General features: G+C 40.1%; 2 protein-coding genes across 2 annotated transcripts; one reads left to right on the plus strand and one right to left on the minus strand.

The window, feature by feature from the left end:
• The first annotated feature begins 1,360 nt into the window (after positions 1 to 1,360).
• gnpnat1 (glucosamine-phosphate N-acetyltransferase 1) lies at positions 1,361 to 5,735 on the plus strand. Its single transcript, XM_084541284.1, has 6 exons — positions 1,361 to 1,502; positions 2,488 to 2,655; positions 2,850 to 2,912; positions 3,164 to 3,291; positions 3,574 to 3,635; positions 4,687 to 5,735. The coding sequence occupies exons 2-6, from the start codon at positions 2,502 to 2,504 to the stop codon at positions 4,832 to 4,834; spliced, it is 555 nt and encodes a 184-aa protein (XP_084397410.1). The 5' UTR covers positions 1,361 to 1,502; positions 2,488 to 2,501; the 3' UTR covers positions 4,835 to 5,735.
• Positions 5,736 to 5,966: 231 nt separating this feature from the next.
• Positions 5,967 to 12,130, minus strand: styx (serine/threonine/tyrosine interacting protein). The gene is made up of 11 exons (XM_084541732.1): positions 11,947 to 12,130; positions 11,589 to 11,621; positions 10,761 to 10,814; positions 10,571 to 10,668; positions 10,404 to 10,464; positions 10,273 to 10,309; positions 10,153 to 10,192; positions 9,618 to 9,668; positions 8,824 to 8,896; positions 6,942 to 7,035; positions 5,967 to 6,526 (listed from the first exon to the last, which is right to left on the minus strand). Exons 1-11 carry the CDS (start codon positions 12,004 to 12,006, stop codon positions 6,450 to 6,452), a joined length of 678 nt encoding a protein of 225 aa, XP_084397858.1. The 5' UTR covers positions 12,007 to 12,130; the 3' UTR covers positions 5,967 to 6,449.
• Positions 12,131 to 15,659: the final 3,529 nt, after the last annotated feature.

Below are 15,659 nucleotides of genomic sequence, written 5' to 3' on the forward strand. Positions count from 1 at the left end.
TTATGTAGAAATAGTTAAGTCTGCAGCAGCTGGACTTGCTGTGTTGTATTTTGAAGATGCTTTGTCACTCATTCAAGAGTCATCAGTTTTATTGGTGAAGTCCTTTTTCTTTCATAGAAAAGTTGAAACCATCTTGAATGTGCTGCAAGATGTCTTTGAAACTTAACAGCAAACAGTTGACTTTGACTTAATACTTCTAGATATTCTGCAACCTTAATGACAGAATCTTCACAGAGACATATTTATGATTATTTTTATTTGCACTGCCTTGGTCCTCTCACACCGATGAGAACTAATTCAAAAGTCATACCAGCAGTGAACAGAATCATCCTCTGCCCGGAGACCTTGTTTTGATCATGTACAGAACTGTACTACATGAACTGGCCCACGTAATTATTTTGGGTATTGTCAAATTCAACTGAATCTGTAGCTGGTTGAGACATATCAAAGGACACAAAGTGTTTGATTTCTGTCATTACAGTGTAAAAGGCAGTTTGAGTTGAGATGTGCATGAAACTAGACAAGTGCTTTTGTTTCCTTCCACTTTATCCCAAAGAGTAGCCCACAAACTTCCACAAAAAACTGAAGTGTTGTGATTTTCATTGTGTTTTCATTTCCATTGCTCAAACTCTGTTTGGGTGTGTAGTTACAAGTTTTAATGTAGGATTTAGGTTTTAGATTTCAGCTAGACAACTTGTAAAAAATCAAAACAAAAAAACTGGAGAGTTTTCATCTTCACTTGGTCGTTCAGTTATTTAGCAGCTTCAAAAATCCATGATATATTTTCTTATTCGTGGGTTATCTTTCAGAACCATTACTTATTTAATCAAAACTGAAATACTTCTTTTTGGACTGAGCTTTCCTGTATTTTTGTGCCTAAATCAAGAATGGTTCAGTTATGGATAATTTCTGTAAATCTAGTTTTTGTAAAATATACAGAAGACTCAATAAACAGAGCTTCTACAGATTTTAACAAATAATGGTGTGCATCCTTTGCTTGATAATACCGAATCTTTCTCAAGACTAACGCAGATCTTACCTTTTGGCTTTGCAGATGTTTTTGAAATATAGACCTGCTTATGACAAGAACTACGCTCCTAAAAATGGAGTGAGGACAGTGAAGCCTGTGTCTAATAAAGTGGCGCTTTGAGTTGATTAGTCTAATAAATTGTTATTAATAAATCATGTCGAATGGAAATGTTTATTACATTCCTGTTAATTACCATATGAAATAGTTTCTGGAGCGTTGACTGTGTAAGTGGGCTGGAGTCGCAGACGTGGTAATGACGTCATTGGACTGCGCCAATTAACCTCAGCATCCCTGCCACGTCATACAGAAGGGCTGGAGCCTGGCGGAAACGGCTGCCGAAAAACACCCACGGTGTTCAGCTGAATGATGTAGTTCAGCCTCATTCAAAACTGGTAGAACTGCCCGGTTGGCATTGTACCTTAGCTGGGAGTAAAGTCGGCTGAACTGTCTGTCCTTGGTCAGGTTTTTACTGGTAAGTAGCTACTGGGAAGCTAAATGTTAAGAATAGGCACTTGTGTAGTAACGCTAAGTTACCGTTTATTATGAGGTGTGAAGTTACAGCTGTGACGCTAGCTGGGCTGGATAGGTTTGACAGGACACACGAGAGGGTAACGACTCTTTAAATATGTCACCGCTTTGCTCGTGGGCTCGCACACTGACAGTTCGCCAGTCGCTGCTAACGCTACGTTAGCCGGGTTAGCGCTGTGGATAATGTAACATTATTTGATTCAGTTAACCTGAGCAGTTTGGTCTAAGCTAACGCAGGCAACGGCGGGGAAATGTTATCCCCTTTTGGCACTTAATAATAAGTCACTTCACACGGTCGGATACCGATTTGCGTGGTGCGCTGATCAGGAAACGACCACAGCAGTAAAGTGTTATTGTCCCTTGCTGTCATGGTAACGAGATTTAGGCCGCGTGCAACGCTTTAGTTCAAGTTGTAAAAATGAAGTGACATTCAGAAACTCCATGTGTCAGAGCCAGCGGCAGCAGCAGCAGCAGTGGTAGTGGTAGTGCTCTGTCCTTATGCCTGTGTGGGATAGGCTCCTCTCAAATTACACATCCTGGACTGATCCCGGGCCTGTCCTGGAAAGAAAATCGCTAATAAACCCTGAGAACGGTAACACGTCATAGGATATTTTAGCAGGCTGTGTGTTATAATTCCTGTGGGTGCGCCCATGTACAGTGCGTGCCAGCTGCTTTTTCAACCACTGATTCATAGCTGTTCAGCAATGAAACTTTTTTTTTCATGACAAGTTGTATTGGTCAGGACAAAGTTCTCAGCGCTTCTGAACAAATATTTAACATCCAAGTTGACTGTATCAACAAGTTAGCTCGCTGCATGGATACAGTTTTTTTTTTTTTTTTTTTTTAAAAAGGCTATCCTTTAGTACGTTTTCTGTGTGTGCGTCTGTGGATTTACACCTGTGTGTGTTTGTATGTTGTGTGTTTCCCAGTCAGAGCTTGTGGAATGCTGCTGGACGAGACTCCACTTTTTGAGCCCTCTCTGCTTCAGGAGCTAGACTGGAGTCTTAACACTGTCTCCTTCTCTCCCCCCATCTCCCCCTCCAGCCCAGGGGACGGCCTGGTGCTGAGGCCGCTCTGTACTGCAGATTTTAATAGAGGTGAGTCTGGGCGGCATACACCAAAGCCTGTCGTCTATATGAAGACACTGTAATATGTAGTGTGTTTTTTTAATATCCGGTACGGACAATGTTAGTATTTTAATAGAGATTTCAAACTTGCAGCAACAGCCGAAATGAACGAATGGAACGAAATCCAGTCATTTTCACCAACTCGTCTCGTTTTTGTATTCCAGGATTCTTCAAGGTTTTATCCCAGCTCACCCAGACGGGCGATGTCACGCCAGAGCTGTTTGCGAGTAAGTCCTGATCAATGCTACTTTCATGTAAGACATGACAATATCTATCTATCTATCTATCTATGACAACAACATGAACCCACTGTTTGATGTCAGAGCGGTTTTAGATTCAGCGTTTAAGCTGTCCTTACAGACATCAGATCATAAAGACAAGAAAAAACAAACAAACTAGAAAACAAACTGTAAACACAAACCAGTGAAATAAATGATTACTTACATTTTAAAAACAAGTGTTTTCTGTTGACTTCCAGAGAAGTTTGAGCACATGAAGAAAACGGGAGACTACTATGTCGTCGTGGTGGAGGACACAAATCTGGGACAGATTGTAGCCACGGCCACATTAATCACAGAACACAAATTCATCCACTCCTGTGCCAAGGTATATATTAAACCTAACGTTCAGTTTATGTGTATTTCGGAGTCAGTACTGCTGCAGTTTGTCGCTGCGTGTTTCCTCCCATCCCATAAAGGAGTTACTTATTCACACATTATTCAAGTTTATTAAATGTCTGTTAATTATTAACCAAATTTATCGACGTAACTTCAGTTTATATCTTCTATTTCTTTAACAAGGTCAATCCGGTTCCAGAGCAGAGACGCATATTTATTGATCTCAGAAGTAACTGAAATAAAAGCTGTCTTTGTTTCATTTTGTTTGCAGAGAGGCCGGGTGGAGGAGGTAGTCGTGAGCGATGTGTGCAGAGGGAAGCAGCTGGGGAAGCTGTAAGTAGGCCTGTGTTAGCCCGACATGAAGGCATTTTGTTTAAGCTTGATTATTATATTTAAAGCTTGATTCACAGGCTCACACAAATCAGCCATAACAATATAATAATATTTTAAGTAAGTAACACCGATTATCTTGTTATCACTCGTCTGTGGGTGGGATATATTAGGCAGCACGCGAACATTTGGTCGTGAACATTTGCTTCTAACACACAGTTGATGTGTTAGAAGCAGGAAAAATGGAGAGACAAAGGCCAAAATGTGATGGCTAGACGATCAGCTCGGAGCATCTTCAAAACTCTACAAGGATCTAAACGAGAAGGAAAAGCAATGAATCAGCGACAGGGTCATGGTGTGGGGAGCAAAGTGCTGAAAAAAACAGTGCATCATAGTTTGTTCTTTATGGGGCTGCGTAGCTACAGACCAGCCAGGGTGCCCATGCTGACCCTAGTCCACTGCCAAAAGTACCTACCATGGGAATGTGAGCATCAGGTCTGATGTATTTTTAAATCTAGTGGATGGCCGAGTGCATGTGTCGCATGCCTTGGGAACACATGGCACCAGGATGCACTATGGGAAGAAAGCAAGACGTATGATGGCGCCCTTTCACGCGGCATCGTTGCAGACCATGTACACCTTTTCATGGAAACGGTATTTCCTGAAGGCAGTAGCTTCCTTCAACAGGAAAATGTGTCCTGCCACAAAACTAAAATGGTTCAAGAATAGTTTAAAAGAACACAATGAGAAGTTCAAGGTGTTGACTTTGTCACCAGTTTTCCCCAGATCTCAATACAATTAAGCATCTGGACATATAAGTCAGATAAATGTAGGCTCCACTTCACAGCTTGCAGGACATCAAGGATCTGCTGCTAATACCTTGGTGCCAGATAATAGCACAACTTCAGGGGTTTAGGGACTCTGCTGTCGGGGCTTTTGGTGGCAAAAGGGGAACTAAACAATATCAGTGATCAGGTAGTCATAATGTTATGGTTAATTAATGTATTCAGGAAATATCTTTTAATTTCTTCCCCTTTCTTCTTTCTCCTTATAGGTTAGTGTCAACTCTTACTCTTCTCAGCAAAACGCTGAATTGCTATAAAATCACACTGGAATGTGCTCCCAACAATGTGGCTTTCTACCAAAAGTTTGGCTACGCCGCTTCAGATGAGACTTACATGCAGCGTCGATTCTTCGACTGAGGACAGCAGCAGCAGCTTTAAACCCCAATTTCTGGGGTGTGGACCATTACCTTTTACACGCACACCGACATCAGAACTTGCAATGAGCTTCTTAAGAATTAAGAGAGCGGCCCGAAGATGAGGTTATGGAGGTACCACAGCCGAAACATCTTACACATAAATGTACAAGGAAGCTCAATCTGTCATAATCCTCCGTTCCTTTGGTAACCATGGCTACCTCTCCAAAGAGGACGTCTGTCATTTCCTCATCCATCTTAAGAAGGAAATGTCAGTTACTGTGATTTTTTTTTTTTTCTTACTGTGTTACATCGCTAACAAGTTATCTGCTATGTACTGACAGAGAAACTACAAATTATTCCTGGTACTACCATAAACTTTAAGTAAATACAAGTGTGTTGGAAATCAAGAAGGTATCAAATGAAGTTATATTAAAGGCCACAACCAAATACGCTGGAAGAATTTACGATACATTGAGAACCAAGCTACTCTGAGAGGTCTGTCACGAAAGAAAACTACCGTTTTCCTCTTTAACTATACAAACTGTACTCTGTCCTAGAAGGCCTTTTGTCAGTCACGTGTTGCTCGAATACCGAAATGAAGTTTTCAATATGACAAAGACATTAAGCATCATGATCAAGACTGTTATCTGTAACATTTCCAGTGAACAGCAACAAAAAGTCATGTAGCGGTAAGGAACTGACACAGTGCTTTCAAAGTTTTGTATTTAGTTGACAGCTGGGTTTAGGATTGCAGCATTTTTTTAATGGGAACTGGAAACAAATGATTTTTGTAAATTTACTCTTATTTAAGCTTTTGTAGTTAAGTTTTATAATTAAGCTTTTATTCTGGAGAACAGGGGAACATATTTAATTGTAATTTATTTTCAAATGTCAGCAAATTAAAATATTCTATGATCTACTGTGTTTTGATGAATGAATTTAAAGTTGTACAAAGATGTTTTACCTAAAAATTGGTGGACATATGTGAAAGTGATCATTTCTATTAATGGTTATGAAAGAACACAAGTCTACATCCCAAAAACATGTCTTTAAATAATAATATAAAATTTAAATACTGGAAAGAAAAATGTGTAGTTGTGAAGCACTGTATGACATAATGATTTAAAGACAGCTGTACAGGACTTATTTTTTTATTAAGCAGTGAGTTATTTTTCCATTCCTTACAATCCCATATTACGCCTGATGTTAGTTAATAATCCTATTACTCCCAAAATTAAGTCATAGCTATTCCTCTTGTAGTGTCTTCCACTCAGCGACATCCTGGCTTCATTCCCTTTTGCCAACTTCCCCCTTCTGTTCGTCGACACAAATTCAAGTATTGAAAGTGCATTATTGCAATACTGTCCCGCTGCAAATGCATAATGCTTTAAATACTATAAAACTGCAAAAAATCTCCCATCAGTGCATACAGCTCAAGGAAAAAAAAAAAAAGTTATCAAATTTGCCCCATCAGTACTCCATGTCCCAGACACGAGTGGTCCTCCCTCCCACCCCCATCCAATCCCCTTAGAAAAAGTTCAAATATTTACATTTTTAATCCCATTAAAAATGTAAAAATGAGTGCACTGTGCCACACGGCTAAGTATCTGCAAAGCTCATAGATTCTGTGCTGCCGTGACCTGCATTGCTCCAAAATCTTCATCTTCCTCCAGGCTCCGTTTACGGCTTCCTGCTGAAGACATGTGACGGTGAAAATAAAGAACTGAACATGCAGCACTCATTTGACACAGCATGACGCAGGGAGTTGAGTTTCCAATCACAAGAAGGAAAATTACATTTTTAACCGTTTAATAACTGAAATGTCTGGATTAAATCGCTTCTCAAACCTTGAAATTGTCACGAAACAGAAAACAAGAAGCATGGCTTTAAAAGAAGTTAGTCATGAGCTAGTTCAGAAAGTCTTTGAATGTTAGCATCTTTTCAACAGAAATAACTGATGGTTTATGTTGAAACTGCAACAGAAAGGTGGTAATTCAACTGTATGATCATTTTGGAGGGTGTAGTTTGTCGGGTTGTTAAACTGGACTGGATTTAACACCAACATGTTTCTGTTATCTGTTTTCTAACCGTGTGCTTTATGTACAAACCTGGCATCCCAGCTTGTAGAGAGAACGGCCTGCCCAACTGCATCGGTGACATCATTTTAATGGTCAATCTGGCCAGGTAGATTGCTTCATAGTCCTAGGAAAACAAATAAGCACACGCAATCCATATATTACTCATCACGGCTACTGGAATATCATCAGTAACACCAGGATAGCTGATAGAATGATCATGTGCATCATCAACTTGTGAGAGTATTGCCTTCTTGTCTGACTTCTTACATGCTTAATAGACTCTTTTCACTGCAGGCATTCTAACTTGTCAGAGTTGGGAAAATAAAGGGTATTAATGATGGCTCAGTTCCATCAAGCTTCCCAGTAAGCCATGACCGTGGACTGTATATAAAAAATGGACAACAGGACAGCTCCTCTAAAGTGAAGCCAAAGCAAGTAGAGCTCCCCCTAGTGACTGGCTGCAGTATAGGTCATAAGCTCCACCCCCTCCATGTTAGTGGACAGGAAACTAAAACACTATAGTACATGTACACATACATGTACTATAGAAACAGGATGTTTTCACCCATATCCCAGGAATTCTAGCATCTGTTTGACCAATAAAACGAAGTGATGGCGTGTCGTCCATATTTTATACAGTCTATGTCCATGACAGGGCATCAGCAAGCACAAAAGCCAGATCTACCCTAACTACAACGCAGTCATCATCAGTACACATGTGCTATTCCTACTGTTCGATTGTACGATTCAAATGTCTGCGATGAAAAAGGTCTATTAATGAGTTCATTGTGTTTTTTTGCAGACAGCTTTCTAACAGCAAAAAACCCCAATCATGAACACGCCCTCATCCCATCTCCATGGTATTTGCATACAGCAGATGAGAAAAACATTTCTGCCAAGTCACACCAAAAGCAGATTGGAGTAAGCCTGATTCAGAACACATGCTGGATCCACACTGAAAGCTTTACCTCTCTGTATGTGACTGCCTACATAATATGGTCAGAATCTCTTATTTTACATTATTTTCTCTGTATTATTTTACTTCTGTAAATGAAGTACCAGAGACCGATTCATTACACACTGAGTAGGGGTTGAATTACTCATATTTTTTAAAGTCAACTACTATGTGGTTAAAGTCGTGTCGACGTTGACTAGTAGACACTGTAGAAACAAAGAAATTTATATTCTTGATCTAAATACATATTGCAGCGTTTCACACAAAAGAAGGTGTGGGCGACTGTTGGCCGTAGCCCACGTCAACACCATCAACACAGTCAGTCTGACACTTTTAATATATGGCTCTCACTCAGCAAAAAAAAGCAACACTCTTTAACCACAGCAACAATGTCAACTAACAGAACAGAATGCTCTAAATGGTTTTCCGTGTACATCAGCTAAAGGTCTAATAACTTCAGACGATATGGAATTCACCAGCAAATTGTTGATGTGCAGCCTCTTTCTCTGTTACACAGGTGGATTTGTTAATTGACTGTTCCTTTGCTAATGCTAGCGGATGCCTTTTCAGATGAGTGTGTAATGCAGTAGTACTTTTGTTGTACTTCAAGACTGACTTACATATTCTGCATGTCACAGTAGAATGGGCTTAATCTTTAGTGAAGTATTTCCGGATACAAGATGAACCACTGCTAGTTTGCTGCAATGACTCCTCACCTGTCTTCTATGAGGCAACCGTGTTGTTATTGTCATGTGACAGTTGACTAGTTGACTTCCTGCTTAAAGCGTCATGGCACAACAGTAAAGTCGACTAGTCGGTACAACCCCTAACCCTGAGACAAGGTTGATTCATATCTGTAGTTCAGTCATTCACTGCAATGACTTATACATGTATATTTATAGGCTGGACAAGTGTTGATTAGTCCTAAGACATATTTATCTGTAGTTTGGGTCTCACCTGGAGCTGATGCACAAAGCCCGCGTTGGGATTGATACAAAACCTCCTCTCCTGGACGTGGCTGAATGCATCCCTACGGAGAGAGAACATGAAGTTACGTTTACAGCCCCCGAAACCACTGAAAAACCACTACAAACAGTAAGATACATACATACGTAAGATATATACATATGATGAACACATACTTATGCCACGTTACTTATATGGGATTAACATAACTTCTTACGCTGTTTCATCTCAAACTGAACATCGTAACAGGCATGAAGGTGGACTTAGTGCAGGAATGTTACATTAGCATGCATTCGGTTTAACTAGTGTACCTAATATTTTGGCAAAAGACTGAGTATTCCAACAAATATGCCACTTTACACATATGGGATTAAGATAATGAAACAGTTCCACAACTGCCATAAAAGTTCATAAAGGTGTGGTCAAACATGTGCACAACTGTGTACAGATGCACCGGGGAAAAAACTGTGACAAATCTGAAATCCTGACAAAGTCTTGGATTAACGATGTAAAGCTACGGTTGTCAAAACATTACGCAAGCCTTCAAAAACTTGGGTCCAGACTTGCAAAACTATTTTATTAGATTTCTAGCATTCTCATGCAGAAGCTTTTATGTGGTTTTGTATATTTTCGCAGAAAGTAGAAACAACACAGTGGTCAATGTAAGTAGAAAATTCTCCATAATAACTCAGTTTACCGCTTCACCGATCGCACTTAAATTACATAAATTGTTTTCTACCGAGTTAAAACACAGCAATAATCTGCTGCGAGGAAATATAACTCACCTGTATTTAATCCCAAATGTTTCCATAAGGTATGCAATCACTAAGGCAGCACTAAAAAACAACAAATAAAGCAGACACAGAGAAGTAAGGTTACTCAGGTTATCAATATGAGAATGCATCGATCTGTGTAACAGCTTTCCTTTAGTCCAACTGCTCCTCGATCATTCTCACGTGTTTCACCCTTTCAATGACACAGCAGTGTGTTCAGAAGACTCCTGAGTCACTAAAGCTGTGTTAAGACTTCGATCAAATCACTTTTGTTTCCCAAAGCAGATATTTTGCATAGACTGTCTGTGATCACGTCAGACTGTGTGTCCAGATGCACCAATCTATTTGCATGGGTTGCTGTGGTAACAAAACAGGCATCAGCGACTACGTCGGTTAATGTGGTCTTGTTTTTACTGAAGTACATTGTTTGTGTGTTCGCTACTGCAGGTGCTGGTGCTTTATTCAAGACATAATGTCATATTATATAATGACATTCAATGCAGGAAGTGAAACTGAAAATGATGTCATTTCAAAAAACAAGCCTCACCTTCTTGATATCCCTGCATTACCGTGAACCAGTACCTTTCCTAAGAGAGCAAGAACAGAGATTATTGATAGCATACTTGACACTCTGAGCGTGACAAATGGGAACTGCACTCATCCTTACCTTCTGTTGCTAAGCAGCTATCGATAAATTCTTTAGTCTGCTCGGAGGAAAATGAAACGGAGAACAAAATGAATGCCATATCTTGCAGTGAGTGAAAAGCTCACAGAGACAGAAGCAAGAGGGCCACTCACCATAGGAAAAAAGCGGATTATGTTTTCCATCGGATTGTCGGCAATATCTAACACAAGGTATCTGCAAGAAAGCACTTGATGAAATTAAGTCCACTCATTGTCAAAACGAAATAAGAAGCGCAGAATACATGTCACATGAAATATGACCCAGGGGCTTTCCTACTTACCTAAATGTATGAGGGAAATTAGGTTTAATAAAATTGGCTTCAATGTTTTGCCGGACACACACAATATGCGTTATGCCCTGTCTCTCAAGAATTGGCAGCTAGGTGAAGGAAAAGAAAAGCAGAAGTGTGATAAAGCCATAAATAAATGTGAAATGCATTTCTTTTATTTGTTGAGTCCCGTAAGAGTTACCTTGCTTTTCATTGCAGCAGAGTAGGGACCTAAAAACAGTCCTGGCAATATCTCCTGAACAGAAAGATACAAGAGCACGACAAACGTTATCATATGCTGTTCAACTCAGGATGAGATGTGTTGCCTTTACATGTCAACATGACATTGTAGCAGCGTGTTAAATACAACAAGCGTGATCTGTGAATGCCCGTGGGCAAAACAGAGGTGTATTAAAGTTCTCACAGCCAGTATACACTCATTTGCCACTTCATTAGGTACACTAGTGGAAACTAATGGACTACACTAAATCTACATCTATCCACATGACGGTTAAGGTATTCAGCATTGGATTAAAATATCAGAGCTGTTGACTCAGTTGTGTTTTCATTCTGAAGGCTGTGGTATGTGGTACTATTGAACTGTGTTGTGTTGTACCGACACGTTTCCATTATTTTCATAACCCGGTTTTGGGTCAGCAGGCTAGATAAAATAACAAACACTTAATTCAATCCAGTTTAGCATCACCACAAATTACATCCTAGCTATCTCAACATAAACTAAACATTATATGAGTCATGAAGGGGGGATTTTGTGCAGGGCTGCTTTATTAGTATGCATTATGCTTTCACTACTGTACCTAATGAACTGGCAAGTGAGTGTAGGCATTCATAAAACCTGTAATGCATGTGAAGTTTGTGCCTTGCGGGTTTTCAATCTCTAGTGAGCTTAATGCCACCAGTAGCATAAGGAATATGATGATAATATTAAATGTGGCATGGTGAACACTGTCTAGAACAAACTGCTAAATAATAGTATAACTTTTTCACTACAGACAACAGACGTACATACCTGCATTTCTCGTCTCATTGGATAGGACCAGTCCTGTAAAATGGGAATTAATATGCAAGGTTTTAGTAAGACAGGGGTGAAGTGTATGCTAGTTTACTTTATGTACATACGTGGCTAATGTTAGTTAGCTACTCTGTGCTGCCTTAGTAAGGAACCACTGATATGGACGAATTCAAAGAAAGACTCGAGCCTGTTTAACATTTCCACGTCAACGTGTTATGCCCTTAAGACAAACACAACTTCCTCCTGAGGACATATTTTTGCTGCCCCGAAAATAAGACAGAAGCGGAGGCTAGCTCAGATTAGCTTTGTCAGACTCAGTGGACGTGTCGGCTAGCGCAGTCTGCTGTGCTCTCACCAGAAGGTCCTCCTTGGTTGCGGGCAGAGACGGAAACTGGAGTTTGTTGTCCTCGTCCATTCTGCTGTCTCTTCGGGCACCGCCGGCCCGGCTACACGCGCGGTATCGGTGTTCCTCGCGGCGGGGTTAGCTGGACAGTCGGTGTAATTTGTTTTGAGGCTCCACATGAATGTCCGCCATGCTGTCCCCTGACATATGTGTCACGTGACCTCGCGGCAGGGCAGGCAAGCCCGGCGCGTGGAGAGAGAGAGAGAGAGAAAAAAGACAGAGAGAGAGAGAGAGAGCAACGACGACGCCCTGCGGTCGATTTATGAATGACAGCGTGTGGAAGCGATTTCGTGCAAGAATAAAACACAGACAAATAAAATAAAATACAGCAGGGGTGTTTTTTTTTTCAAACATGCATTAAGTTTTATTTATTGATTGAGTTTGTTTGTTTTTACGGTGGCCCTAATCTTCTTCCCCTAGTCCTCTAATGTAGTTTTGAGGTTTGACAATAGTCTTATTTATAGGTGGTACAGTCTGCAGAGGTATGCACCTTAAAATGCTTTTTTCCCCCCTTCTTTTTAATTTTTAGATTTTTCTTGCTGTCAATAAGTCCTCAGGAGCCTATGCATGAATGTATTCACTCTTGGAGCAGCACCATCCTTGGCATCAATTGCTGAAAGCTTTTGAAGGATCACTCTGCTTATCAAGCTTTCAAGTCTAGCACTGCACAAATGCAAACAGTAGACTGATTCTAATATCATCCGAATGTTGAACTGGATGATAATGTCTCTGATGATGAGGAAACAAATTAAAATCAATTGAATCTTTCTTGTAAATGAACAACCTCTGAATAAATAAAGCAGGAATAAAACAAAAGAAATTAACATAGTAACTAGCTATGAGTCTTTGAAATACAAAACGATTTAAATCAGTGCAATTATTTGTGACGAAATCCAGAAAGACTTTTTATTTTGCAGAACAGCTGCTAGTTTATCCTTAACTATGTTCGAGACATTTCAATAAAAAAAACCTTCCACCAGCATCACGTTAATTAATTTGTTTTTTTCATTGACATTTAACTTAACTATGGATAGTAATGTGTCCAGCTCTCTCGTCTGTGACAGAGGCCAGATGGCAGAAATGCACTAATATAAACTAGGCCTTATACAAGACAACTTGTTATATTCACAGCTACAACAATGAGGTGAATAATAAAAACTCACAGATCAAATTAGGTTAAAACCTCAAAACATATTCTTTGAGGAGTAGATAATCCGATATATTACTTTTATAATAGAAAATGTGTGCCTTGATTTGTTTTAATGTAATAACAAGACTTCTGTGACTGTAACTTTGATTTCAAGGTAATACGTTATGTTTTGAGTTTTGTGTATGGAGGAAGACAGGGAGCAACGAGAAGTTATTCTGAGAACTTTCTACAGACAATAAAAGAATAACTAGAGGCTACAGATAAATTATGGGCAAAGTTTCAGAGTATTGTAAAATTACCAAAGTATTCCAAAAGTCTATCTGGTGCAAGAAGAGTCCCTTGTGTATATGACTTTTTTATTATTATTTATATTGCATTGCTGATGCTAATATTAACTGCAGCTGTGTGTCTGTATCATACATACAAAGTACAGTTCCATCAATACTAATTATATTGTAGGTGCATTATGTGCATTGATTTGAACACCGGTGATATGGGCTATGATTGCCAGGCTCCTATTGAGAAAATGATTGAAGGAGGAGTTCATGGTACACCTCTCCAGAACAGAGTTAAACTTGACCACTGTGGCCTGAGTAAGGGTTGGAGTTAGTTGCAGAGCACAATAGGATCAATCAAACCTGGTTGTCAATCTGTAAAAGGTTAAAGACATTCAACTGATAAACACCTACTCTCCATTTCATCTTCATTCATCTTCTGTAACTGCTTGAGGGGTCGCGGGGCAGCTGGAGCCTATCCCAGCTGTCATCGGGCAAGAGGCGGGGTACACCTACAGCTAATTTAGAATCACCAATAAACCTAACAAGCATGTATTTGGACAATGGGAGGGAGCTGGAGTACCCAGAGAGAACCCACGAAGACACAGGAAAAACGTGGAAACTCCACACAGAAAGGCCCAGTCGGCCCATGGATTTGAACCTTGAACCCTCTTGCTGCGAGGCATCAGTGCTAACCACCTCGCCACTGTGCTGCCCAACTCTCCAATTCTTTAATTTTTCAGTTAAAGGGAAGTTTTGATGACAATGCTGAAATTACACTGACTTGCCATGAACTTGTCATTAGGTACACTATAGTAAAAATAAATAATTCACACAGATTCTACCGTGTTTTCAGCTTGGAGACTATGGTTTGACAACCGTATTTTAGCCAGTGGGCTAGGATAAATAACAACACCACAAATTACATCCTCCAAAATAATCATATAGTTGAATTACCACCTTTCGTACGCTGTTTCCAGTGAGATTTGGGGCAGTATCGTAATATTAGAATGCATTTGTTTTGACTAGTGTACCTAATAAGCTGGCAAGTGAGTGTATGTTTATTTTTCTGTACCGTACATGAGTATGCACTCTCTCAATTACTGTGAGCGATACATTTTAACACGTGCTAGCTGAGTTAAAACAAACGTGTCAGTCAATTCAGAATCATTAAGTGTTGATTCAAAGTCCACGTGGAGTCCTGTTGTCCATATCAACTCAATACAGGGCTTTAGACATTCCTAAATTAAAACAAAGCACAGGTGTGCTGAAGATGGCTCGGTTCCATTAAGTGTCCCACTGAGACATGACAGCGAACCAGCAAGCACAAAAGCAGGGCCATCCTTAAGCATAGTGCAGCCATCATTAACACACCTGTGCTTTCCTTACTTTGAGAAATAAAAATGTCTGCTGTGAAAAAAAGGTTACTGAATGTAATCAGAGCAGTAAACTCCCATCAAAGATGACCACATAGCCTGATATTATAAATGTGAGCATTTCATTATTTATCCACCTACACATGAACTGACGTTTTCATTTTCTTTGCGCTTATGATTTCTATATCACTCTGTTTTATTTCTGTCCTTCCTATCATGTTCCTCAGATCTCTGTCCAGTATTTCAGTCGTAATGACATTGTTTCCTCCCTCTCTACCACTTAATAATCGCTTTAGTAACGACTGAGAATGAGAGGATGAAAGATCTGAACTAAAACAGAGATGGTGAATAATATCGTTGTCTCTCAGGCATCTGTTTGTTCCTGTGTGACAGCGTAGCATTTTGTAATTCTTGTTTACCGCCTTGCCCGTGGGATGGGGGACACCACCTTCTTCACAGAGTGCTGCAGCTTCACAGAGCACCATCAGTCAGAATGAAGGGTGTCACTAAATGTTGCTTCTTATCGGTCGACGACGATACAGATGCATCCCCTGCTGCTGCTCCTCCACAGTCACACACACACACACACCTTGAAAACGTATATTTGAAGAATATCAATTTGCATGCTCTTCAGTTTGAAACATATTTCCATGCGCCCACATCTTCTCTCAACTTTATTTTCTTTTGCATCTGCGTCTCCCTCTGTGACGGCTTCCCTGTAGAGCAGACAACCTGGCGACAGCGGCTGTTTGATATTCTCTTGTTCCAGACCGAATCAGAAATTAGCAGCTTTGCCAGATTCCTTTGGCTGGAATTTTGTGTCAGGATGTGTGGAGGAAAACAGCGGGCATGGATGTGGATGAG

This window comes from Chelon labrosus (assembly GCF_963514085.1).
Source record: "Chelon labrosus genome assembly, chromosome: 3".
In the NCBI taxonomy this organism is placed as follows: Eukaryota; Metazoa; Chordata; class Actinopteri; order Mugiliformes; family Mugilidae; genus Chelon; species Chelon labrosus.